Genomic DNA, 22,708 nt, shown 5'->3' on the forward strand with positions numbered 1-22,708 from the left:
CTAGCTAGACCACTAGATTATCAAACAAACAATGGATCGCAAATGTTTGTTTCTGGTTGCAAGCATTAACTAGCGTGCTAGCGAGCCTCCATTATCCCCAGATCATGCGTAGTGGCAGAGAGAATTGACAAGTGAAATCAAAGCCAATGGAGAACCAATTAAAAAGCATGGTTTATCATGCTCACCGTGTTCAAGAGAGTCCATATAAACTCTCCCCTCTTTTAGTATCCATGACCTCGTAAGTGGAAATTTCCTGAGAGCTCAGAGTTCACAAGTCGTGACGTGTTTCCCAACATTATGTTTCATTGGATGGTTCGATAATACATTGTGAAATAAGTCATATAGAGAGGATTTTATAGTTTGTCTGAGGAAAATGTTGATATTTCCAACAGTCTCTTCTTTTCCTCCTTCACTGTTTGTTTGCGTTGTCTTGTATTACGTGACCCCCTCGCTAGCTTGCGAAACTGTTAGCCTCAGTAGCTTCTAGACGCTGACAGTAGCATCCATGTTGCTGTAGCCTAGCAGTGGCGCTCACGAGCTCATGAGTCCCATTTAAAAGCAGCATAACATCAACAAAGAACATGCTTTCTTGCAGTTAGCATGTTAGCTAGCTAGCGTGCTAACTAGTTGAAAAGTTGTGTACACTTTAAGGATGCTTTCTTTCGCTTTAACATACGTACATACATTTATCTAAATTTCAGAATTAAATATAATGTACTCAAATTCAGGTATTGTGCCAGCTGTCGTAAAAAAAAAAAAAAAAACACGACAAAACCCTGCTTTGCTCGTGTGACAACTGCTTCTGCTTCATCTCACACTTTGACCCCCATCTGTGCTCACACATCGGCTGACACTTCAACTTCTTGAACTCATATTTGAGCTGACGAATTCTTTCAGCTGACACTTAAAGCTCCTTTTAACACTGACGGGCTGACACCTTAACTTCTAACACCACTTTCACTTTAGTTATTTAACTTATTTCAGTGTCTTAACTTTCAGTGCTTTAACTTAAACAGACATTTCAGCCGTTTCAAATGTTTCGCCTGCAGTTTTTTAGTGGTAGTAAGCCATTTCCCCTCAGATATATTGTAGTTATGTTTTATATAATCTCTTCACTGGGTGATTTCAGTGTGGCAGGCTCAAATAATTTGCGAAACCTGTCTGGAACCTGTCTGAGCACGACTAACAGGTTGTCTGCTCTGTTATTGTGCTGCACGCCGCCATCCATGTGTTTTTGTATTTTGGGTGCCGTTTGTAGTCTGAGGTGTGTGTGAGTGACAGGGCGGTGTGTCAGAGATATGAGAGATGAGGTGTTTGTGTGCGAGTGTGTGTTGTCAGGCGGATGAGTAACGAGGTGTGTGCTTCTTTTGTGTACTTCCTCGGGGTGCTGTAGTCGTCTGTGTGACAGCCCTCTTGACTTCCTGTTTGGGCTGTCTCTCCTTTTTGTTGGGGGAAACAGGAAGTGCATCAATGATTATCACCTGTGCTGCTGCTGCTGGATTCAGTCAGTGTTTCCCTCCCTTTTTTGGCGTATGGTTTGAGACTGAATGTTCTCGCTATCATGCTTCTTATTTTAGATCTACTTAAACAATCACACAAACAGCAATCCCCCGCGGCCATTCACAGGATGTCAGTTTTGAAAGGGTTAAAAGTCGTGTGTCGTCCTCTGCTTTTAGTCCTTCCCCTGAGCTGGGCTGTGACATCTGCTACACATCAGGCTGCTGGCGAATCGACTGTGTGAGTAGAAGACAGATTGTTTGTATGGATATGCGCTGCAGGATCACAGCGTCAGAGTGCTAGCAAGTGCTCCTTGGCCTTTGTCGCATCCATCACGTCATCTGAATGCCGCGGTCACATTCTTACAATACTTACAATCCCCAAGGGACGACAAACAGACACAGGAACATACTCTGTGTTTAGTTTAGCTCGCTAAGGTGTCAGCTTTTTACATCAGGACAGAAGTGAAGCATATAAAAGTCCGACTTTCTGCTGTGTTAACGTGTCTTGCATCACCGCACCTAGAGGTGTTGAAATTTAGCCAAACGTGTGAGAGGCAAAGGAGAGAGAGAGTGTATAACAAGGATAAGGAAAAGGAGAGTGATGGAGGGGAGGAGAGTGAAAGAATCCTGTAGCTCCTGCTGTTAGCAGGTAGCATTAAATATCTCGTTTATGAGCTCGGAACATGGCAGGAAGTCCAAATCAATTACGGGGCCGACTGCATATTTAGTACTGTTCAGCCTTTTGCTGGTTTCATTAGCTTGTTTGATAGACAGAAAGACTAAGCGCGGCGTGTTCATAAACTACATGTGAATCAAAGACAGAGAGAAGCGGGCCAACCTTGGCCTGCGCCATAGCAGGCAGTAAAATCAATTAAAGGGGCAGGGCACATATTTATCACTGTATCAGCCTTAATTACACTTTATCTAGCTTTCAATACCTCGTCCAAGACAAAAAGGGGGAACAAGTGTGTGCGTAAGTGAGTGTGTGGAGATAAGGGGGTTTGCAGAGGAGCTGTACAGTGGGTGAGTGAGGATGAAGTGATAGCGTATTGATCTATGGAAGTCCATCAGGCCCAGGACTCAATATGCCCAAGAGCTGTGACGGCCTACTAGCCCTTCACACACTTATAAACACACACTCTTTGTCCTCCTCTGTGTGCTTGTGTTATTTGTGGATTATACAGTCTGGATGCCATATAATAAAGCAGAAAACACTGTAAACAGTGACATACCAACATCTGCTAGTGAGCAGCTGTCTGGGTTTAAACGAGGCTGCTGAGGTCGACGCAGGGCTTCATCTGTCAGGCAGCGCCGAGATGTAGATTTTTGTTTTAAGGACATCTTAAATCATCTATAATGAGCCTGCTCACTCCGGTCTGTTTGAAGGGTATGAGGCCTGAAATATGGGCTCTGTCATTGTGTGTGCTCGCCGCCCGCTGATGCCTGGGCGCTGCTTAGTCACTGCTGTGTCGAACGTGGCGGGACTCTCTCTCTACCTGTGCTCCCCTCACCCATGCGCACCACTGTGACCTTACACAGCCTCTGTCCTGCCCGTCACTCACACACACACACACACTTATCCACAGAGGGACAAGAAAAGGCAGCAAACAAAGTCCTCCTTAATGGCGGCCTGTTTGGAAACGGAGGAGAGCCAGCCCTTTCAAAGTGCAGCCCGGGGCGCGGAGCTGAACCACAAGAGGAATATTCACTGGGCTCCTCTGTCTTCAATGAAGAGAGCGGCACACACCACAGAAACAAAAATGTGATATATTCATCTGTTATTTATTTACTCTCTTTTTACATTTTTCACATCGTCTCCATTGTCTGTTGCTTTGGTTGAAACATGTTGCTGCTTTTGAACAGCTACTTTGAACAGCAGGAGTTCAGCCGCTGGAAACTGAACGTTTTGTCCATTCTTTACTGAAACACTACGCCTCTGTCTCTGTTCTTTTCCTCTTTAAAAAGCTATTAAACAGAGGAGGAAGTCAATGTGTTCTTCAAATAACAAAGACGGGAATGCAATTCATCCAGCAGGCTGATTCAACTTAGTTTGGGTCAAAACCTAGCATAGGTCTGGACCATGAATGAGACGATGGCTTGTGATGGCATTCACTGACATAGCTGGGCCCTCTGTTGCAGTCCAGACAAAAAAATAATGTGAATTCATGTAAATACACTCACTTTTTGCACATTTTAACACAATACTCCCTTCTTTAGCTCTGGCCAGTGATGTAAAGGCTGATTTATAGTTGTACGCCGCAGCCTACGCAAGTGGCTTCTACGGTAGTGAGCATCTTTACTTGCTCTGTAATTACACCTCCAAAACGCTTTTGTGGAGTGCAGTTAAGTTTAAGTGACTCAACTAACACCTAAACACATAAAGCATGGCTTGATAGTGACAACATTAAACAAAAGTACCAAATTAGAGAGGGTGAGCAGACAAAACAGTTGTCTTTTTGGTGGACATGTTTTCCTCACATATACAACATGTTAACGTTGCTAGCAGGCTTTTCCTCTACTCACATGAACAGGGTTTTCCCTGGGTTTTTTCGAGACCAAGGTGGGGGGCACCTTGACAGCTGTACTTTTAAATACGGTCGCCCCCCTCTATTAAATATGAAAGGAGGCCCCCACATGCTTGAGCTTTAGGGCCGTTTCATAGTCGACGCACGCAACGCGAGCAACACACTTCCTTTCATAGTCAACACATTGAACGCAAGCGATGCAGGTGACATTTGAAATGCAATACATCACTCGTGCAATAGGGGGGAGCAGAGTCACCGGTACATTCCGACTAGCTAGTACTGCTATTTTATCAGAGTGCAGGGCACTAGAACTGTCATATAAACGGGTGTGCCCATACGAGTTCTCAAAGTTTTTCCTCCTCGCCCGCCATATTTCATACCTGCTTCTTCTGTGAGTAACAAACAGTGGTCAGTTTCAAGTACGTCGCTTGCATTATCACCCCTGCTGGCAATGCATGGTATTACACGCGTCGCTGCGTTGCATATCAAAAAAATGGACAACTTCCTTCACCTTTCAAACGGGGCAGACCTCCATGGGAAACAGTAGGAGAGACACACCCCGAGGTGGAACCGGGATCTGACACAACACCGGAGGGAGAAGCAGGTCCATGTTGCTTCGGGTTGTGAGCTTGCATGACACGTGTCTACATTGAAAGTAATGGGTTTGTGCGCACATAAACACTACATCTGAACGCCCCCCATGCACACACACATGCTTTAATCAAGGCGGCGGCCAAAATCACCCAGGCGGCCCGCCTTTGTCTTAGACAGGCAGGGAAAACCCTGATGAAGCCAGAAACAACAGCAACATTTTGAAAGATAATCTTACAAAATTCATTCATTCATTCATTCATTCTGCAGTCCAGCCAAAAACACTATAAACTAGCATTTTTAGTGTAAACTACTTTACGCGACTGTGGCACTTACCAGCTCAGGAGACCTGTTGCCATTGTCATCAGGTGAGGCCGTGGGTCTGATCTCAAGGGACGGGGCCAAGGCTGGGTCACTGCTGCTCCTCACCAACAGAGGTGTGTCTGAGAGGTGAAAGACAGAGTTAGAGACACAGAAAGAGCAGATGCTGGTGGTCTCAGTTGCTCAGTTGCATCATTTGCTGGCACTGTACTGTATTTTATTTGAGGAACTTTTGCAAAGAAATCATCTTATATTTGATTTCTCAACCTCCAAACACACTGAGGATCATCATCACGAGGAGGGGAGAGAAAAGAGTGAAGGAGGCGAGAGAGAAAGGAATGAGAGAGTTTTCTTTTGGCAACTTTCACACCCAGCAGCTGGCCTGCATCCTGCTGAAATGAGCATCGGGGAGGCTCAGAGGGTTAGACGGACCCCTGAGGCTCTCTGAGTTCTCCAACAGCATTTGACACCAAAGCAGTGAAAAAACAAAAAAGTTTAGGCCGCCTGTTGGCATTTGAAGATGAAAGCTAATGGAATATCTGGGAAAAAACGGACACAGGAAACAAGGATTAGAAAATAGCACTGAATACAAACAAATCAGTCTCTGAATGGTAAATAAATGTACAATTAATGGCTTTAATTAATTTCAAGATGACTTCTAAACCCTGAGAGTGGATCAACAATCACCAAACCCCTTTCAGCAATACACCCAAGCCCCCAAACCCACGGCACATTTTCATATGACCAGCTGTTGCCTCCCAAAACACACACATGCACACACACTTGCCACCACCCCTACGCTAGGAGAGGAAACATGGGCAGGTCTGAATCCACAATATAACAATTCAAAAGAATCTAATTTGGACCTTTGTGCCGCCTCTTGCTTTTAATATCCACCCCCAAAGGATGCACTGTTATTTGTGGATGTAAAACCCGTAGCTGGGTGTTTTTCGAATTTAACTCGACAGAGGAGAAAATAAAGACAGGGGAGAGAAAAAAGGAGAATGTGAGATAAACAAAAAAGCGAAAGGGAGAGCTGAGAGATAGTGACATGGAAGCAGGGAGAAAACCTCGAAAACTGAGACGCACAGAAAGGGAAGGCAAACAAAATTCTCTCCTTCCCTGTAATCAATCTCTCTTTGGAGGGTCAGTGACAGGGTCCTGGTCTAACGTGGTCAGAATAGAGAGAACAGAGTCAGAGAACACGGAGGAAAGACGGAACGGGCAGGGGTCTCCATGTACGTGTGTGTGTGTGTGGTTTATGATTGCAGACAGATGACTAATGGTCATTCCAACCATACTAGACACACATACAAATATCCTTTATGGCTCAAACAAGCTCCACATGCTGAGCTTAGATATGTCGTCCTAATAATCTTTATTAATGAGCATAAATGATCAGTTGTTCTCTGCTGGACTGGTTGCAAGTCCCAGCCTCACCCTCCATCTGTCTGTGTTTCACACTTTCTTCTCGCTTCTACGAACAGTGAAAGTTAAAAGACACAATGCTGACTAGCTATCACCAACGTGAGAGAATTCAAAGGTGTCGAAAAGCACAAAAAGCTTCACAATGCTGGTTCCTTTTAATGAGGGTTTAAATCTCCTGCTTTTCCTCAGCCTGAGTTTTTGCTTTACTGAGGAAATCAACAGAATGTGGTCTAATCTGATTTAGAAAAGCAGAGCTCATGTACAAATGTTAGGCAGAAACTACACAGGGAACAATATAATTTGCAATACTGAAATGTGCTTTGATTTAACACAGAAACATCTGGGAAATAAAGGTACCTTCTCAGAGCTGGCATCAAAAGGCATCAGAAAAATACATAAAATACATCAGACAGCCCTCTGACATATCATCTTATTATCTATTTATCTTGTGAGTATCTAAAATAGGTCAAACCATGCAGAGTATTTTGCATGAAGCATCTCTTGGGATGCTATGGGGTCTATGCAGAAGGTCCAACCAGAAAAAAGGCTGTGTAGTTGTAGTCAGGGTGCCAGTTTCTTTTTCCTAGGATGGCAAAGTCATGACCCACCCTTCTCTACCTCTGATTGGCTAGTACTCGTCTACTTCTTTTGTTAGATCAGTTAGGTTTAGGAATGAGGAGTCAGATTGGTTAAGGTTGGGGTAAGAATATCAGTGTAAGCCAATGAGAGGCAGCGCAAGGCAAAGTAGGAAGATGGATGGGTCAAACAAACCGAGGACTTTCCCCCAGGAGACTGCTGTTCATGTCCTGTGTGAAAGCAAAAGTCAGTGTTGACTTAGGACGCATTCACACTGGCGCTATTTGGTCTGCTTTAAACGAACTCTGGTCCGCTTCCACGGATAGTTCGGTTCGTTTGGAGTGGTGTGAACACACTCGAACTCTGGTGTGGACCAAACGAGCCAACCCTGGTCCGCTTGAAAACTGGGGGTCTCAGTCAGACGTTGCGCTAGACTTTTTCGTCGCCGGTCATTTTGACCGACAGGGTCATAAAAATCCGGTCATAATCTATTTTTACCGGCCACTTTAATTTTCGTTTTTAAATGATAATAAAGATATTCAAAGACATTTAGTTTCATTCGTTCGTTTTTAATAAATCCAACAAGCAAGTTATAAAGTGTGCATTAATAAGGACATGAACGAAAAGATGAACAGACATCCATGCACCCGTACCATTAGGCTTCGCCCTGGACACACTGGACAGCACTAACGCGTCACTAACACGTCCATTGCATCCAGGGAGTTATGTAGTTATGCCTGTAGGCTCGGTGACACAAAATTAAAATTGTAATGAAGTGATTAGGGTATTGAAAAATGTGTTCGGTTGTGCACTGTTGTGTTTTTTTTAATTATAAACACGGCGTTATGGAAAGGAAAGAACAGCTCCTTGAAAAAAAATTGGGGTTCTTTGGTTCTTACGTGATATCACTTAAGTATGTTTCAACGCCTAGGTTAACTTACATAAATTAAAATAGGTTAGCATTGATTTCTGTGTTCGCACAGGACAGGAGCAGCAGTCTTCTGGGGGAAAGTCCTGGGTTTGTTTGACCTATTCATCCTCCACTACTGCTAGTCTTTTTTCACAGGGTAGCGAAGGCAAGATGCACCCTACTCTGATTGGCTTACCCTGATGTTCCTACCCTAATCCTATCCAATCTCTCTCATCATGCCTACAAATAACCAATCCAACAGATTATGTCAGTCAAGTACATTACATAGCCTAGGTTAACATAAGTATGTAAGTCAAAATAAGGACGTTTTCACACCAGGATAGTCCAGGGGCAGTTCGACTGGGCGGGGAAAACCGAAAAAGACGGCAGAGAGAGAGAGACTATGACATGCTGCTGTGGTTAAACAGACGCCGAGCGAGGTATTGCAAGGATTTACTCTACGTCACTTCCTCTCTTTGATTCACTGGATAGTCCATTTGCATTTCCCACTGTACCAGGGCTCACTTGCAAGTGAACCGAGACCAGGGGTCGCGTTAACCGGATATTCTCAGTCACTGACCGGTCATTTTGACCAGTTGCAATTACCACCCCTGCCCACTTGGCAGCGGACTGCACAGTAGGTACTGCAGAAAAAAAGTCATTCATCTGCTTCATGTAGCATTGTTGACATAACGCCCTGGACACACCGGACGCGGAACCAAAGCGCAGCGCCCAGCAGTGCAGGCAGTTTTCAGTCAGCGCCCATGTTAACCTATCTGACTGTCCACACAGGCCGCCGAGCAGAGCGGAGCGCCCGCGGAGGCAGCGCTTCAGTTCGGCGTCTGGTCTATTTTTCACGGGAGCCACGAGCACTTCTGTCAAGCTGGATAGAGCGGATCGTACCAAACAGGAAGTCGGACACAGAAAAGACAAGAGAATCCGGCCAATTTTCAAAATAAAATAAGAGCGCGCACTGAGGAACGTGAGGAGAAAATACACTTGATCTTTCCAAAGGTAGAGTTATGGACAATCCTTCAATCCTATTAATAAGCTTTGGTTTACCAGTCCTCTTCCAAGACAGTTAGATAACTCTTTTTGCAAGCAGGCAGAGATCTGAAGCAGCAACACCGTTCTTGGGTGAGAGATGCTTATCAGAAGTAAACCAAGAAAACAAAACTTTGGGTCAAATATTAAACATATGCCGAATACATTCTCCAGAGCTTGTTTCATCTCCCTCCAGAACCTCTTCACTTTATCGCATTCTCTTACACAGGTCTGGGATAGCACTACTGCACTTTCTGTGCTTTACCATATGCTGCTTCCTAAGGGAAATCCTCTTGTGAGTCTTTTCTACTGCCATTACAGTTTAGTATAAAAGACTCGGGAGGCCTCAAAAACGTCCAAACCACTGGTGTGTTCATCCCGACAACCTCAGAGAGCACTATTTCTGCGTCTTTACATTTTCCAGACCAACACATGTAAACGTTCACAAGTTTGGAGGGCCATGTATAGAAAGCAGTTAAATTTAATGAATGGTTCTTTGCTTTCCCTCCTGTACCCACCTGTCTAGTATATTCATGGGAATGCAGTGAGAATACAGACAGCAACAGCAAGCAGGTTTTAAAAAAGGAAACACACACACATATCCATATATTTGTTCTGAGCCAGGTCTGCTAAGGTAATACTTGAGATTTTCCTCCACCATATGGGAAAAGGTGACACCTGTTCTTACACAGGGATGAAAGACACCACATTATATCAAACTGCAAGGACAATAGGTACAGTACATTAAGTAGCAAAATACCTTCACTACCGCAAGGCCAGCCGGACTAAATAGCCGCACCTGTTTAACTGGATTCTGTAGATTTTAAAGATACTGAATGATGGACTGTAAAACACTTATTTCCAAAGTGGATATAATGGATTTTCAGAATGAGCTCTACAAATAGGCCTCAGCTTGTGACAGCACGCATACTTCACCACAATGTCAATGATGCAAGTTTGTGAAGTGACCAAGGCCGCTTCATGGTCACAGTCAGGGTCCATTAGCCAGCGGTCAGCCCTATAAATCCTCCTCCATTTATCCAGTGGAGTCAAATCCACCTCCATCAATCCTCCCACCACTTAGAGCCCCAGAGCCCGGCCATGTGAAGGAACCTGAGGGTCACTGGCTTTGACCTCTGACCTGCGTTGACCTACGGAGGGTCAAACGGTGTCACAGAGGGTCAGAGATATTGATGAGAGTGACAGTTTTACTCTCTTAGGTCAGCCACTGTTTGGTGGGTTATAAACAAGATTGGCTCGGAGCCATTACTAATCAAAGGTGACTGGGCTGCTGGAAATAGGCTTTAGCTTGGGTTAAGGCTTTAACAGAGTGTACCCTTTTACATGCCTGAAAAATAGTGCCATATGTCCACATGCACCCGCAACTAACTGAACTACTTATGTGGAGTGGTATCTCCATGACAACAGCATTTTTAAATGTTGGCATTCATAAATCTGGATGGTGTTTACTGAGAGGAATTTAATGAGATTTAAGTAGGGCTTCATACATCTTCTATTTGTACATACAACATGAGTGTGTCTGGCATATAAGACACTTCCTTGGCTGCTACTGTCGCAGACAAATTTCCCAATGTCGGAATAAAATCATAAGAACTGTACTTTGGTGCACACTTCTTGCACACACTTTGGTGTAAGGTGGTGATAAAGCTCAGTCAGAGCTGTCTTAAGACAATCTTTTTCTCCTCTTAACATTCTGGGCAAAATCCAAAATGTAAAATTGACAATACTGTCGACATATGACAGCCTTTATCTTGTGTTTCTACAGTTATATGTTTTTGCGGACATGTAAGGAATTGTTAACATGTCATATTTATTAAAGGGTATTTGGTGTAACATTGTTTAACAGGGGCTGACCGGAAATGACATCAAAAGGAATTTCGTTGTAGTCTTGCAAATGGGAACCTTGCAAGATCCCCAGTTTTTGTGGAAATCTTATATCGTGACTAATAACTCGCATTGTCTTTAGCTAGCTGACTTTATACTTTTAAAAGTCTTTAAAGTCCTCTAGTGTATGATAGGCATTATTCTTTGCATTCTTAAAGGGATAGTTGAGATTTTTGGTGTTGTATGGTCAGTATATTTAATACAGTAGATGTCAGTGGGCACGCCCCCAGTTTGGAGAAGCAGGCTGGAGTCTAACATGGAAGCTAAGTAATGTACTGCTGTGGATGGGGGCCAGCAACAAAAAGCCCCACCTAAAAAAAATCTGAATCAGTTTAACTTAACTCTATCTCTGAAAGTATTTTCACTGCTTAACCTTAATGTCAAACAGTGATTTCCAACCAGAAAATGAAGCCTTTATACTGCTCTCTTCAAAGCCAGACTCCATTGAGAAAAACAGTGATTTAACAGAGCTGAACACAGGAGCTGCTGGTGTACTGCTGCCTCGAATAGTTCGTAAATCTGTGTAATTGTGTGAATTCGGTGCTTAAAATGGTTAATTAACATTAATCACAATCACAAACTAACTAAAAAACTAAGCGATTGATCGAAGCAGCAACAGACGCAGCTCCCATGTTCAGCAAGCTAAAATTACTGTTTTTGTCAATGGAGTCTGGTAGCTTTGACGAGAGTAGCTGTAGAACCGCAGATGTTCACGGCTGCCTCATCAGAACAAGCTGTCTGACAAAAAAGGTTTAAGTGGTGAATATACTCTCAATATAGTACACACTTAGACTGATATTGATTTTTTTGGTGGGACTTTTTTAGGTGGCTAAAATATATTTTGTTGCTGGCCCCCATCCACAGCAATACATTGCTTAGCTTACATATTAGACTCCACCGTGCCTGCTTCTCCAAACTGGGGGTGTGCCCACTGATACCTACTGTATGTAATATACTGTTTATGGATAAGAACCTCATACAACCCCACTTCAAAAAATCCAAACTATCCCTTTAAGGTCAAAAACAGAGGTGTTCCACATCTATGGTGCAGAAATCATTGGCTTTAGATGATAATTTGTTGAATCTAATAGTGCTGCTTGACCAAATTGTTTCTGATCTAAAACAGGTCTTGTGTTTGATCAAGTGATAAAAACAAAATCTGTGGAAGCTACAGAGAGACTTGGTCTCTAATCAGCAGTGTGGCATCCGTCGCCCTCCGGAGCTGAACATTTCATGCCCTGTGTGCATCGTGAGCAGATTTTTCATTTATTTTAAGATCACAGACATTTTCTGACTCCAACATGCAGTCTCCTGCCAAAAGGGTGGAGAGGAGGTGGAAGCACTATAACTTTGGGTGTATTTTAGGTCGCCTAATTTGATGCCAACTGTACAGCCGCAACCACAAGGTACCCTGCAACTTTAAATCCACGTCACCCACCAAACTCATCTCGGCGACCACTTCAAGGCTGGAGAAACAAACGGTAACACACTGAAACACACCCCGGTTGTGTTCCTCCCTTATCTTACTGTTGAGACTCGTGTAACTGGAGAGACCCTAAAGAGGCCGTGTGAACTTTGCCAATTCTGTGTTTACATCTTCTTTTGACTCTCCATCTGTGACTCTCTGCTTAACGAGGCTGCTTATTCAATTCTGGGAACACAGATTTATTTTAAGAATTTTCGTCTTGTTTTCAGTTCTGTGAAAGTTCTGCGGTGCTAGTTCACTGCCGGGGCAGGATGGAAACAAGGATGCACCACGTTTCTTTCTGACTGTGTGTGTCACGGTACTCGTTAATCACTGTGTGTGCCTTTATGCACATTTATCACAAAGAGTGGCTGTGCTTCTGTGTCTACTGTTTCTATATTTGTGTGCGTGTGTGTGTGTTTTCATGCCTCAGGCCAGGGTGGTCTTGTTTCTCTCCCAATCGATAGAGCAACCCGGCTCAGGCTGCTCATGGGATGATGCGATAAGGACTCTCTTCCTAGAAGTGTGTGTGTGTGTGTGTGTGTCCGTGTAGCAGCGGATCAATGCAGGTCTAATCATCCCACTGGGGCAGTGTGAAGTCCAATCACCCTGTTCAAACAAGCAGTCCAACCTGACACACAAACACTTTGATGCCTGACTGATTACTGAATTACGCCTCGTCCTGTCCACTGCCACTCAGTGCGATTACATGCACACTATAACCAGATTATTGGAAGTAACTCGATTAAGGTGATAGTGTGATTAAAGCGTTCACATGGTTTGGTAACCCCAGTTTACACGATTTGTTGATAAGTGGGTTAATGTCTGGGAGGGTGTTGTCGCCATAGGTGCATATTGTTAACTGGGTTATTTTGTCACATGAGCAGAATAAAGTTCTGATGATGCCACAGATGCTGTTTTTTTAATACTGTGGGACAAGTCTTAATTTGTTATTAGTAAGGCAAGATCTGAAGCTATGAGGAGCACCTTATTCATGTGACGACAAAGCAAATTTAAAGACAGTTACACATGATGGACACTAGAGACGCTGCTGGCACTGGAAACAGGCTAATCGGGCTAAACGGCTAATCACGGAGTATGTTTTTGACTAGCTATGCATTTCCGTCTATTGTTCAACGTTGCTACTTTTACATTTAGTAGAACAGCAGTACGACTACTTTTCTGCACCGCAATAAAGCCGATAAGGTATTGAAGCTACATTGGTTAGCTAGCTTCTGCCGCTCTGTACTCGGCACCACCCTGGTGTGTTGGGAGATAGCTAGCGTCACTGCTCGTTCAGCAATTACCACTGGTAAGAGTCCCAACCTCTAGTGGGGTTGCTGTGGAAACATTGGGTTCGTCCCAATACTCACACTTCCCCTCAAATTTGGCCCTAGCCCTTGTTTTTGCGTGTCCCCACGAAGGGCTAGGGTGTCCCGAACTTTAGGGAAGTGCTTTTCAGCCCTTAAAATCCCCACTTAATTTGAAGAGCCATGCAATGCACACTTACGAACCCATCTCAACTGAGGGGAAGATTGGATTTCCCAGGATGCATTGCAAAACTATCCAGCCAGGCGAGTTTTCCAGGAAGATGGCAGCCTCAAATGAGAAAGCCATCGCCCAATTTTAAGTTCTATTTTCGCAAATAAGCATGCAAAAATTCCAAGCCGACATGAAAATCTACAGTTCTCCGTGCAAGAAGCCTACGTCGACGATACACGTGACGTAGGTGAACACGTCTGTTACGCTAATTTACATGAAGTGGCATCCCAATTCGTAGGTAAAATTCCCTACCCCTCAACACTACCACTTTGTCGTTGAATCTATCTGGCGAGTGCACTTGAAACCAAGGGGTAAGATTAAGGGAAGAGAATTGGGAATGGCCCATTGTGCCCATCCTCCAGTCTCCCCCAAGATCACCCGCAGCTCAATTTTGAGCTGCAAAACCCCTTTAGCACTGTCAAGTATGTTATCACTCTTAGCTCCTTAGCAGAGTCAGCATGACTTATTCACTGGAGGGACACCAGAGAGGGGGCAGTGGCGACTATATTTTCGGCAAGCCGTCTGTCAGAAAAAACTACATAGTATGAAATAAAATAAAAGCCGAGACATTTACAAGACAAAGTTATATCAACTATAAATGGATAGCACTTCGAAAAAATGGTGCTAAAGCTCACTGACTCATTGCCTGACCTGAAGGAAAGCACCTCTTGTAGTTCACTTCATTTTGTTTTTTTTCTTAAAAATTAACTGATTAGTTACCAGTTAATGGGTGTCTGGCTAGCAAAAGAAAAATTGCCTGATTGAAAACTACCCAACTATAATCATCCCTTTGTCGCAATCTCCAAAACTGATGTTATCACAAACAGTCCGCATACTAGATGTGATGAAACACCCACTTAACCAATCTTGTTGCAGCAAACACACACAGACACACACTCCCCTGAGACCAGCAGTGGATGGGCGACACTGGTTCGGGGTTGGTTAACTCGCATGCTGGGGTTCTTTTGTCAAATTGCCTGTGTGTGCATGCATGTCTGAATGACAAAAGCCTCCTTATTGCATGAGTCTGGCTCTATATGAGGGGCGTCACAGGGTCACATCATAACTAAGTTAGTCAGGGTTCAACAGGGGTGGAGAGCAGGGTGGGAGGGGTGGAGGCAGGAAGAGGTCCCACTGGGTTAAAGACAGGGTGGGGGGGTTGAAATTAGTCCATTCACGCTCGGCTGGACCCTGGGCATGCTAACAGGTTACAGTGCTAATCTAGTTAGAGCTGGAAGCCAAGCGGAGACGGGGAGGTATCGGGTGGGGGTGGGGGTGGGGGTGATGGGTCAGAGTCGAGAGCGCCGGGTGGCAAGCCGGATGGCAGGTGGTTGAAGCTGAATAGTAGAGTAGGTGAGGAATGACTGAAGAGGGGGCAGATAATGGGGCAGAGGGCAAATGTGGGCAGAGGGAGAGAGATGGCAAAGGGCAGGTGTGTGTATGTGTGTTTGGTGGCCAACAGATGGAGAGAGGAAAATGAAGGGGTGACTGGGTGGCCCGGTGATTAGACAGACCCAACCTCTCTTGTCATTCAAGACTTAATCAATGCATGGCACTGACGTAGAAAAAACTGACATGTAAAGTATTTATATTTACAGTAAAATGTATCTGTAGCCAAAAGAGACTGACGCCCAGACAGAGCAGATATTTCCCCAGAGGCCCTGAGGCTTCTGACTGACTCATCTTGTGATAATGTTTCCCGCTGGAAAGGCACCATCCCAAGATGGTGGGACGGCATTGTTGCGGAAACACGGTGGCGACTCCCCAATCTACCTCAGCTAGCCTCGGTGAGTAAGCAGCCTTATTTTGAGCTACAATAGCCTTAACTAGCGTATGTTAGCGCCACTAGCCATGCTAACGCTCAAGTGGTGCTAACAGAGCAAGCAGGGATAACATGGTTTAACAATGCTAACAAGGTTTTGCAGCTCAAAATGTCGTAGTTAACTCACCGAGGCAACATGGGAGGAGATCGGACAGTGTTTCCACAGCGAAGCCGTCCTGCTATCAGGAGTCAGGACAGCGCCACCAGAGGTAAACGCTAAAGAAGCCGGGTCATGAGCTAGCTCCCACCCTACCAGAGCAGAGCTGCAAAGGCTAGCTAACCAGTATAGCATTCATACCTTATTAGCTTTGTTCTTAATGTGGCACAACAGAGTGCTCGTACTGCTACTAACTGAAAAGAAGTGAGATTAACCGATAGACCAACATGGTCAAAAATATTCTCTGCTGGTAACCACTGACCTCCCAATCTTTACAAGAACACACTTGAAGTCCTAACCTTCCTGCAGGACTTATATAAACACAGAAGAAGACACGTTCTCCCACAGACATTTCAGTCTTTCTTTAGCATTCAGAGAGAGAACTGACATCACTCTGATGATATTTTGAACCTCTACTAAACTGAGTCAGCTGTCATCTTTGATCAGGGTCAACTTTTCTTATTTTAACAAGGTTGTTCATCATCACTCTCTTCTCGAACTTGTCTTACCTGAGCTCTCACTGCACTCAAGAGAAGTCTATGCAACGATGGGGCTGGCAGATACATCAACACTGCCAGTATCGTGATATGGCACTGGATATCATCTTAGATTTTGGATACTGTATTATCACAAGTGTTGTCTTTCCTTGGTTTCATTCCCTGCTCAAGGCGCCACTATTCCACTATATATCTTTACATAGCAAATAGCGGTTTAGAATATAGAACAGTGGCTGGACAGAAGTGAATAGTGACACTGAGATAAGTCTCTCTCAGACATTTTAGCTAAATGCTTTTCAGTCCTCATTATACAATATATTACAAAAACACCCCGCAGCGCCGCATTTGTGGCTCTCAGTCTGAGCGACGTGTGAAAACAAGAACAAACTAAGTAAAGAACGTTAAGCGAGGATGACAGGAGAGAACGCTGCGTCAACACTGCATCTGTTTTCACACGCAATCAAGTTACAGGCAAAAATCTCTCCTTACACAGTAGGTTCAGCTTACAGCTGTTCCATAATGTACTTTCTGACTTTCTCTCTCACACGCCTACACACACACGCACACACACCTCCGGCTGTCTCAGCACGCTACACTTTCTCACATGCACAAAAATGGCAAAGTGTTGATTGAGCTTTAGTTTGTCAGGTGTTTGAGATTTCTGCAGAAACATCTCTTAAATTTAAAACTGGAACCTCTGTTGTTCGACAGAATACTGAATTATTCATTTGAAAATATTTTCATGAGATGAAGCTGAAACCTTGTGCAGAGGAAAACAGTTTGACATACTGCGTTTGAGGATGGCCTCGTTGACTTCGATCTCTCCTGTGCCCGGCTCCTGGAACTCCAGGTGGGGATAGTAGTGGAGGGGTTCAGGGCTGGGGGCGGCACTGGAGTAACCATTGGACATGGTCTCTCTTGGACTGTCTGTCCTGTCGTGCTGGACGTCAAACACTGCCACCAGCTGGAAGAGACACACAGAGTCAAAGATATTAAACATAATGTTCACACGATCTGAAATGAACGAGCTTTCCTCAAGATGAGCGTGACAGTCGAAACAATGCGATTTCTGGCACATGAACAAGCTGGAAACAGGCAGCCAGGTTATATAGCGTCTCCACTGTGCCATGATCACAGAGAGGCTTTTATGTGATTTATCTTGCCAACAGTGGGGATGCAACCTGCTTCGTTCTGCCAAGTGTGCAGATGTGTGTGTGTGAGGCGAGCAAATAGAGCTGGATTCACAGCTCATTCGCTCTGAAACCTCTTACAGTGCAGAACACGCCAGCAGATGCCACTTCAGCGACACCACAACTTTCTTCCTTTTCAACAAAGGACAGAAAAAATCTGACCAGCACAGGCCGGTTCAGAGGAGTTAACACGCGAGGCGAGGCAAGGTGTGTATGTATGAAATTAGCAGTCAAATGAGATCTGACACGAGAATGAGAAGCTGTCAAACACAATGACACGGCTGCCACAATGAGGCGGCGGGAAGAGACGGGGGCGCCAAATGAACAGGGGATGGAGGGCAGAGGGACGACAAACAATCCTAATTGAGACAGGGACATGATGGCAGATAGAGCGAAGAGGAGTGAGTGTGTGTGTGTGAGTTGACTTGCGGGGCCGCGCCATCGCGGCTACGTGGTTTGATAAATGGGCGCGTGGCGGCGTGACGCTCTCATTAGACGGTGCGGGCGAAGGAAATGACCACTTAATGAAAAGCAATAACTGCAATGGAACAAGGGATGGAAATAAAACAACAGATGAGTGGAGGATGTCAATTAACGACGAAGGAGCACGAAGGCTGTGTGTGTGTGTGTGTGTGTGCGTGAGTGTTTAAGTGTGTGCAAACAATAAGCACGGAGGAGGCGGCAAAATATGTACCATCCATCACGCTGTGACGCCGCCTCTCACCTCAACCTCCCGTGATTCAATATCCTCGTGACACCTGGTCGACGCCATGCAAAGGAGATTCGTTTGCTGTGTGTGTGTGTTTGTGTGTGTGTGTGTGAGTATTACAGAGAGTGAGCGAAAGAAAAGATGAGGAATTGAAGGGCTGGCAGACGCAGAGAAAAGAAAGAGAGAGAAAAGAAAAGACCGAACGCCAGGAAAACAATCTGATTGGCCGCTTGATGGATGCTTCTTGAGCTCTTTCTCTCTTCTTTATCTGCTTTCCTCTTTCTCTCCTTATCTCCTTCCCTCCTGAGCCTCTGTCTCTTTCTCCAAACTCGCTGACAGCATCAATCAAAGGAGAAGTCTCGGAGCGTAATGTGATGTGCGCGCACACACGCCGGCGAGCGCGTACGGAGACACAGTGATGAGCTCCCCTCAAAAACCATTTATTCGCTTCGAACAACAACAACAACTTCTTTTAATGTGCGGAGGGGTGATGATGATTTGCTTTCCGGGAGTTTATTTTTTATGGCTGACACAGGCAGGGAGTGATGCAGATGAAGGCCGCCCTGCTGCTTCCACTCATCACTCAATCAAACACAAAGTATCAACAAAATGAATCATGCATTGCTTCATTGGGAACAAGCTGGAGTATAGAAAAATGGACCTTTTAAAGGCAGTGTATTTTAGGACTGCATTGATCACATACTTTGCAACCTGTCACCTTTTATTTGACCCGCAATCTAGTTTGAAATCTTCCGAGTCAAAGATCTATCAGACACAAAAACACAATTTACTAATTCATTAAACAGAAAAGTAAAACCTGTAATCCTGAAATGGACCCAGGTCCGTATGGACTAACAGGGTGCCAACTTAGCTGACAGCTGATGGGTGCTGATGAGGGTCAAACTGAGGTGAGACAAAGAGTGTCAGCGTGATAAAAGGCCAATAGCGGATCTTCACTGATTGAGCAACCTGTCACTTTCTGACAAGTTTGAATTCAAAGCAGCAAATGCAGTTCCACAAAAGAAGAAAATGAAAGCTTGCGGATGGTACAAAGAAGAAATAAGATTGCTGTTGTGTGCCTCCAACAACCAGTCTAGTTGCAGTTTAAATCCAAGTCTGTTCAGACTCATATGTAGCCATGACAGTGGAGAATGCTTCCAGTATGGATGTTGCTGCAATACGTTGATGATTCACGAACATCTGCCCCCCACAGCACAGAGGATCTATAAAATCAGCACTGACCAAATGTCTCTGCTTCTGTTCCTGAGATATGATGTCAACACTGACCTGAAAAGTGTTTTTGCAGAACATTATGATGTCACAGGTAAGTTGACCTGCCATCACGCCATCACGTCATCATTTTGTCCAATTAGACATTTGTGTGAAATTTTGTCATAATAGGCGTATGAATTCTTGAGTTATGGCCATAAACATGTTTTGTGAAGCCACGGTGACCTTGACCTTTGACCACCAAAATCTAATGAGTTCATCCTTGAGTCCAAATTTAAGGAAATTCCCTTTAGACTTTCTTGAGATTTAGTGTTAATGAGAATGAGATGGACACAAGGTCACAGTGACTTTGACCTTTGACCACCAAATTCTACACAGTTCATCCTGATGTTCAAGTTTGCTCCAATATTTAATCAGTTAATTAGTGAGCAAGTGAATGTCCGTGCCAAATTTGAGGAAATTCCCTCAAGGCATTCTTGAAGTATGGGTTCACAAGACTGAGACGTATGCAGGGTCACAGTGACCTTGGACACGTGCCAAATTTGAAGAAATTCCCTCTAGGCATTCTCGAGATTGCGTTCACAAAAATAGGATAGATGGACGGAAGAGGGGCTTACATGGGTAATGACAGTAGGACAAATTTGAGGAAACTCCCTGGAGACTTTCTTGAGAAATAGTGTTAATAAGAATGAGAGGGACACACGGTCACAGTGACTTTGACCTTTGACCACCAAATTCTACATAGTTCATCCTAATGTCCAAGTGGATGTTTGACAGCAAGCCAAACTCCAATTCACAAAGACATCAGAGTCAGGATGTAGCATTCAAGCTCCTTTATTTATTGCCGACTCAACTTTGTGACCACGGAGTGAAACTAAAATAACAAAAAATATATCGTTCAAAGGTCTGTACAAAGGGAAGGCATCTGCACACGCATGGTTCGCTTAGCATAATTAACATTAGCATAATTAGCATGCTTGGTTAACATGAACAGTGTTAACATTAGCATCTTTAGCATTAGCACTGTTAGCAGGAGCATCGTGAGCATTATCGCTGTTCGCATGGCAAAATCATAGTTAACACAGTTTTGAGAATAAACCAAAAAGGAAACTCAGAGATACCACAAGAGTTTATTTTCACAATATATATTAAGTGGTTTGACAGCGTGAAGGCTAAATGCTTAACAGTGACAAATCAACATGGCTGAATTAAACACATGGTTACAAACAAATTCAAAATCCACTTCCTCCAACTACGAACACAAAAAGGTCTCACAAATACTGGTTGCTGAGATGGTAGCAAAGGGATTCGAGCTTACAGTCAATGCTTTCCGAGGCGAAAAAAAGATCACAGCAGACAACCCTCTGATGGCTGGAATGGTTTGATACTGAGGCCTGAACCCTATCTAGGCTTTATAACTTCCTGTGGGTAGGACTTCCTGTCGATGGGACTTCCTCTTGGGAAGCCTGCGCAATTCAGTAAACTGCCAAAGAGGGCGCCAAAAAGAAGGAAATGCCTGAATGGCAGAACACCCTCAAAGGGTTTTTGAGATATGCTGTTCATGAAAATGGGATGGACAGACAGAAAGATAGAAGGATGGATGGACAGACAACCCAAGACCTAATGCATTAGGCCTGTAGCCAGCACAGGGTCATAAAAAGTCTGCAGGGTAAGATATCGCTAAGAGTAAAAGAGAAAATGCCTTTTTTCTTTTGTTTTGCTGTAATTTGAGTGAACTGACCCTTTAATATAATGAGATTTACTCCCTGTTGTAATAGAACTGCTTTGTTTAATGTACGACTAAAGAAGCTGGTTTCCGAAACCTCATTAGAGAATATATTCCAGCTATCAGCCAGACGAGACTACAATCACGAGCACTGTGAAACACTACAGTGGTGGAGGAAACTTGGGAAAAGCATATTTTTCAGTGGTTTGAAATTCAGTCCTTCAAACGAAGCACCAACATGCTCTTTTGGAGGACCCTGTGCCCCAGGATGAAGAAAAACACCTTGAGTGGCTCACAGTGTGTTTACTTAACACGCAGGTTTCTCTCCGTCCCCCCTGACTGTGATTAGTATTCCAGGAAACAAATCGCCTTATTTTTCCTGCTGCGTCTGTGGGGGGATATTGATATGGACCTGGGGAGCCTGCATGTCAACTACTGCTGAATAATGTGACCCCTTTGTCTCATTTCCATAACACACACAAACACAAGCGCTCACAAACACACACCGATACCCGAGCCAAATACAAATGGCTGAACCCTTTATATTGTCATGTTATGAGCGTCTGTAAATTGCGGCGCGCTGTGTGTATCCAATGTGAAGACTGGGAAGACTGTGTGTGTGCTGCAGAGCCAAAGCGATCATGACATACATGAAAGCCATTTACAATAACATGCATGAAGCAGGGAGCGAGATAAACACTGTGTCTGTGTGGATTCTTGTGCTAATGCACCGCCCCGGGCTCAGAGTTATGAAATGTTGGAATGTATGTGCCCTGTGGTCGATAGATGCACTCTTATTTTACTGAATTTCATAGAATGGCAAGCATACACCCACTCTACAAATTATTATTTTTGCTCTATTTTGATAAACTGAGGCTCTTATTCAGAAGGTACTGAGACATTTTCCAATGAAGCCGTGCAATTTTCTTGTTGTTTAACCTTCTGTGACGGAGTAGGCTTCAATGAAAAAGGAAGTAAACCTAATTTTTCAAGAGCGATACTGACAGTCCTTTGAGAATGGGGGTAAAAGCAACACTTATCACAGTGCATTAGTGTCACAATCTTCACTGACTTCACTGTCGCATCGAAAGTCAGCTAATGTTAGCAAAATGCTAACACTAGCTGCATCCGGCGGAGTTCGTCTAATATCACATCAGAGATATTTTGAAGATGCATGCATTATCACTGGCCAGAAAATATCAACATTCCTTTGTTTATGTTGTTGCTGAAATGCTACATGTTACCCGCATTTCGATATACTTGTATATACGTAACGTCTAGCATCAACGGTTTCCTCCAGAAAAGTTGCTGACAAGGGTCTTTTGACAGGGGCCGGCGTCCAAGAGTCTTTTTTTTTAGGGATGGAACAGTGTACGAAATTCACAATTCAGTATGTACCTTGCTTTGGGGTCACAGTTTGGTTCATTTTTGGCGAATCCGCTTTTACGTCTGAAACCTCCTGTCTAGAACGGGGACGCGCCCTTGTTAAGGACTTGTCTCAGATTCCGGAGGTACTCTGTTATCCTGAAGCCTCCTTAAGGAGTCTGATCCCGTTTGATTCGGCAGTGGGA

The 22,708-nt window shown here is 44.2% G+C and overlaps 1 protein-coding gene across 1 annotated transcript in view; it reads right to left on the bottom strand.

Annotated features, from left to right (window-relative positions):
• The window catches only part of pard3ba (par-3 family cell polarity regulator beta a), a 217,656-nt gene that overhangs the window by 156,844 nt on the left and 38,104 nt on the right, over positions 1–22,708 (bottom strand). The window contains exons 4-5 of the mRNA XM_049570235.1: positions 17,072–17,246; positions 4,952–5,058 (exon numbers count right to left, since the gene is read on the bottom strand). Of these exons, the coding sequence (XP_049426192.1) occupies positions 4,952–5,058; positions 17,072–17,246 (282 nt within the window). The remainder of the gene's footprint in view (positions 1–4,951; positions 5,059–17,071; positions 17,247–22,708) is intronic.

The sequence above is a fragment of the Epinephelus fuscoguttatus genome, linkage group LG24 (assembly GCF_011397635.1).
Source record: "Epinephelus fuscoguttatus linkage group LG24, E.fuscoguttatus.final_Chr_v1".
NCBI lineage: Eukaryota > Metazoa > Chordata > Actinopteri > Perciformes > Serranidae > Epinephelus > Epinephelus fuscoguttatus.